Source organism: Martes martes (assembly GCF_963455335.1).
Source record: "Martes martes genome assembly, chromosome: 4".
In the NCBI taxonomy this organism is placed as follows: domain Eukaryota; kingdom Metazoa; phylum Chordata; class Mammalia; order Carnivora; family Mustelidae; genus Martes; species Martes martes.
The window spans coordinates 191050360-191055060 of NC_137891.1; the positions used below are offsets into that span (position 1 = coordinate 191050360).

The 4701-nt window shown below is 63.2% G+C and overlaps 1 protein-coding gene across 1 annotated transcript; it reads left to right on the plus strand.

The window, feature by feature from the left end:
* Positions 1-3795, plus strand: HES4 (hes family bHLH transcription factor 4). Its single transcript, XM_080802445.1, has 6 exons — positions 1-259; positions 339-452; positions 559-628; positions 749-1536; positions 1681-2223; positions 2423-3795. The coding sequence occupies exons 1-5, from the start codon at positions 152-154 to the stop codon at positions 1690-1692; spliced, it is 1092 nt and encodes a 363-aa protein (XP_080658571.1). The 5' UTR covers positions 1-151; the 3' UTR covers positions 1693-2223; positions 2423-3795.
* The last annotated feature ends 906 nt before the right edge of the window (positions 3796-4701 follow it).

Consider the following 4701-nt stretch of genomic DNA (forward strand, 5'->3'; position numbering starts at 1 on the left):
CACCCCGCGGCCGCGCCGCCTTAAATAGCCGAGCGGCGGGCGGCTCCGCGCGCGGGCCTGCAGCCTGGGGCCGCGTCGGGGGCTCCTGGGCACGCCGCGCGCTCGCCCCGGCGGCGCGCTCCGCCTGGCTCCGGAGGCGCGGGGGCGCACCATGCCCGCAGACACCCCAGGGGAGCCCAGAGCCTCGCCGCTGGCAGGAGCCCCGGCCGGAGCCCGCAGAACCCCGAATGAGCCCCGAAGCGCGGCGGAGCACCGGAAGGTGGGGACCTGGCGGGGCGTGGTTGGGGGGCGTGGGAGGGGCGGGCGGACGCGGGACTGAGCCACAGCCCGACCCACAGCCCTCCAAGCCGGTCCTGGAGAAGCGGCGCCGCGCGCGCATCAATGAGAGCCTCGCGCAGCTCAAGACCCTCATCCTGGACGCCTTCAGGAAGGACGTAGGTCGGGCTCGGGAGGTGAGGTCGGGGGTGGGAGGAGGCGCGGAGCTCGGAAGTCTCGGCGCGCTACTGCGGTGCGAGCCTCCCCCACCTGCGGCGCCGCCGGAGCTCCCGCCGTTCGAAGCGGGAGAAAACGGACACCCTGGAGATGACCGTGCGGCACCTGCGGGGCCCGCGGCGGGTGCAGGCGGCAGGTGAGGCGCGGGCGGCAGCGGCGTGGGGCGGGGCGGGGCGGGGCGGGGCGGGCGGTGACGCGGAGGCGCCCAGGACCTCCGCGCCGGGAACCGACCGCCTGTCCCCCGCCGCCCCCGCAGCCGCGCTCAGCGCTGACCCCGCCGTCCTGGGCAGGTACCGCGCCGGCTTCAAGGAGTGTCTCGCGGAGGGGAACCGCTTCTTGGCCGGCTGCGACGGCGTCCCGGCCGACGTGCGTTCTCGCCTGCTGGGCCACCTGGCGGCCTGCCTGGGCCGGCTGGGGCCCCCGCGCCGCCCGGCTCCACCGCCCCCCGCTGCGGAGGCGCGGGCGCCCGAGGTCCTCGCGGGTTGCCCGCCGCTCCCGGCGTTCGACCGCCCCTTCCCCTTGTTGCGCCCCGGGTCCGCCTTCGCGCTGCGGCTCCCGCCAGGCCTGACTGGGGCGCCCCGCAACGCCCCCAGGGCGGGGCTGCAGAACCGGGGCGCGCCCTGGAGGCCGTGGCTGCGGTGGGGCCTGGCCCCTCACTGCTGCGGAGGCCGCGCCCCGTTCTGGGGCCTCGGGGTGAGCCAGGGGTTTGTCTCCAGAGGCCGCGTCCAGACGGTTCTCTTCTGTTGTCTTTGCGGAGACCAGTCTGCAGGTTCCTTCCTTCCCTTCGTTCCGGGTGGGGGTGGTGGGGGGGTCTGCTGGTTGCTTTGTGCTGGCTTCTGCGACGGGACTGCGGGTGGCCCTTCCCGGGGCTCTGTGCCCCGCATCGGCCCTTCCTCTAGCCCCGGGGCTTGGCCCTCTGGAAGTGCGGCGGACGTGAGAAGCGGCTCAGGGAAGTGGCCGGCGGCCCATTTCCCACAGCGCATCCCAGTTCTGGAAAGCAGTCCAGCCGCATCACTGGGCAAGGATTCTTGTCTGTTTTGGAAGGTACTTCAGCCCACTCCCGCTCCTGTGGACCTCGAAAGGTGGGGACATTGTCACCCCCTTGTCCTGGGCCGCTGAGCTGTGGCGAGAGGTGACATGTCCTGAAGTTTCTGTTCTGGCTTGGTCCACTTCCTCCTTTGTTCTCAGGGTTCAACGTGAAGCTGCCGGGACTGAGCCTGCCCCAGGCCTCGGCAGTCCGGGAGAGGAGAGCCAGCAGGAGAGGGTGTCTGAGTCCCGAGGACAGGGAACTGGGGCAAGACTGGCCAAGAGCGCTTAGTGCCGGGACCCGGCGGAGGGGTACCCTCCCGCCAGAGGCCAGTCCTGCTGTGTGCCCTGGGAGGGGAGGTCTCCCCCAGTGGGAAAACCTGGAGGCTGGGCCTGCCCCTGCCTCTGCCTCTGCCTCTGTTCTGAGCCCCCTCCCAGGGGCTGCCCTACAGTCCCTGGCAGTAATGGCAGGCAGCACTGGCCATCAGCCCTGGAGTCCCTGTCCTGTGATCCCAGGTCTCCCTGAGCGGCTGCTGGGGCCTGTGCTCCCGTTGCAACGAGGGGGTGATCTGGGACAAGTGGAGACTGGAATGTCTCATTCTGAGCCATTAGATGCTGAGCCGAGACTCACTTCCCAACTGCAGCTGAGTTAATCAGATGGTTGCCGGCCGCTTGCCTGGCCAGGGCCCCTCAAGGAGAAGGAGGGTGAGTCGCTGCTAGAGGTTAGCTTGCTTTTCCTCTAGTGGCTTCTGTGGCTGTGTCACCGGCGGGGTTCACCTGGGCTCTCCTGCCGTCAGCTTCGCTTACCCTGCAGGGACCTCCCAGTCCCCACCAAGCCAGTCACCCCTGCCCTCTGGTTTCCTCGCCCATCTCCCTGAGTCAAGGGCCTGGATCTGTGTCCTAGATGGTGGCGGCCACATGGGCCAGGTGCTGTGCCCTTGGACATGTACACAGTCGGTGATCCTGGCCCTGGGGGAGCTGCAGAGTAGTCCCTCTTTCTTCAGGTTTGGGGCCTCAGCAGGACTGCGGAGAGGAAGAGTTGGTCACGCCTGGGAAGCTCGCTTGGCCGGAGACTAGCACTGGGTCTGTTGCTGAAGCTCGACCTGGTTGGGGAAGCGGAGCTGCTCAGGGCCTCAGGGCAGAAGCTGGAGGGGTGCGGGGAGCGCTTTGGGATCCGAAGCCTGGGGGGTGGGTAGGGGGTGATTAGGGTCTGTACAAAGCTGGGGCCCACACATCCTGCGGGAAAAAGAGGGACCTCCCTACCTGTGTGGCCAAAGGAAAAAGGGCTACCTGGGGAAATAACCTGGAGCTTGGGCCATCCAGCTCTCCCTCCTCCCAGGAGAGGGCAAGGGTGACTCCAGAGTCGACCCTCGCCTCCCATTCCCTCCCGGCCTCACGTCCTGTCTTTCCCACCCCCGCTGCCTGCCGAGCTACATCCCACTTCCTGTTTCTGGTTTGTTCTTCTCAACGGTGTTGCCAAGGGGAGCTTGGGAGTGAGGGCCCACCGAGGACCTCTTGGGCTCTGTGGGGACCACACGCAGTCCCTCCAACAGGCAAGCCCCCCTGCTCTCTGTCCCTTTGAACTCAGCCTCCCTGCTGAATTCCCGCCCCACTTTCCCACTGGAGGCAGCCATGCCGGGCTCCGTGGGCCCCAGAGGCTAACGCCATGTCCGTGGCCTCACTTTGTCCCCAGCACCTGCTTGGAACAGTTTGATTCCTACTGACCTGATGAACTGAATGACAGACAGAGTCAGGAGGGTTGGGAAGGGTTTCTGAAGTACGGCCGACACACCGTGTTCTAGTCACTTCACGTGCACAGCAGAGCGAGTGGACGGTTGCTGAATTGTTCACAGTTGTTACGGCGTTGTTAGGTGGTGCTCACTGCCGTCAGAGCAGCCGCCGTCCGGCAGCAGAATTTCTGTAGCATCGGTGACCGCATTCCCTCTTCCATCCTTCTCATCTCTGTGGTTTATTTATTAGAGTCCTGCAGTTGTACCTCCTAATCCCCTTGGCCTGTTTCTCCCATCCCCCATCCACCTTTCTTCTGAGAAACACCTGTTTGTTCTGTGTATTTAGGAGTATTTTTTCTTTAGGAAGTTATTTTTAAGTCATCTCTACACCCAGCATGGGGCTTGAACTCACAGCCCCGAGACAGAGTCCTGTGCGCCACCAGCTGAGTCAGCCAGGCTCCAAGCATACTTTTTGTTTGTTCATTTGTCCTGTTTTATAGATTCTACATATAAGTGAAAACATGTCTTTTGTCTTTTTCTGTCTGAATTGTTTGACTTAGCATAACATCTTCTAGGTCTATCCGTGTTGTTATAAATGGCAAATTTCATGCTTTTTTATGGCTGAGAGGGGTGTTATTCTTTTTTTTTTTTTAAGATTTTATTTTATTTGAGAGCGTGTGCGCATGGAAGGAGGGGCAGAGGGACAAACAGCCTCCTGACTCGGGGCGCGAGGGGGAGGCTGGGAGGATTGCTCCATCCCGGGACCCTGAGATCATGAACTGAGCTGAAGTCTGATGCTTAACCACTAAACCAGCTGAGCCAGCACGGGCACCCCTGGCAGAGGGCTGTCGTTCTTGCTTCCATCGGGGATGTCTGAGGGAGCACACCTCAGGCCGAAGCTGGCCGCTGGCCTCCCCCCCAGGCTCCCCCGTTTCAGCAGCTGAGGGCACCTGGGTCCTTTTTTTTTTTTTTTAAAGACTTTATTTATTTATTTGACAGACAGAGATCACACGTACGCAGAGGCAGGCAGAGAGAGGGGGAGAAGCAGGCTCCCTGCTGAGCAAAGAGCCCGATGCGGGGCTCGATCCCAGGACCCTGAGATCATGACCTGAGCCGAAGGCAGAGGCTTCACCCACTGAGCCACCCAGGCGCCCGACACCTGGGTCTTAACAGCATCCTCTGCATCTGGGTGGCTCTGTTGTTAAGTGTCTGCTTTTCCGCTCAGGTCACGATCCCAGGACCCTGGGACCGAGTCCCGCATCGGGCTCCCTGCGCGCAGGGAGCCTGCTTCTCCCTCTACTGCCTATTGTTGCCCTGGCTTGTGCTCTCTTGCTCTCTGTCAAATAAATAAATAAAATATTAAAAAAAAAAAAAAAGAAGAGCATCCTTGCCTGCGGCTGTGGAAGGCACCCCACCCCTCCCCACACCCAGCCCGGACACCTGCCCAGTCCAG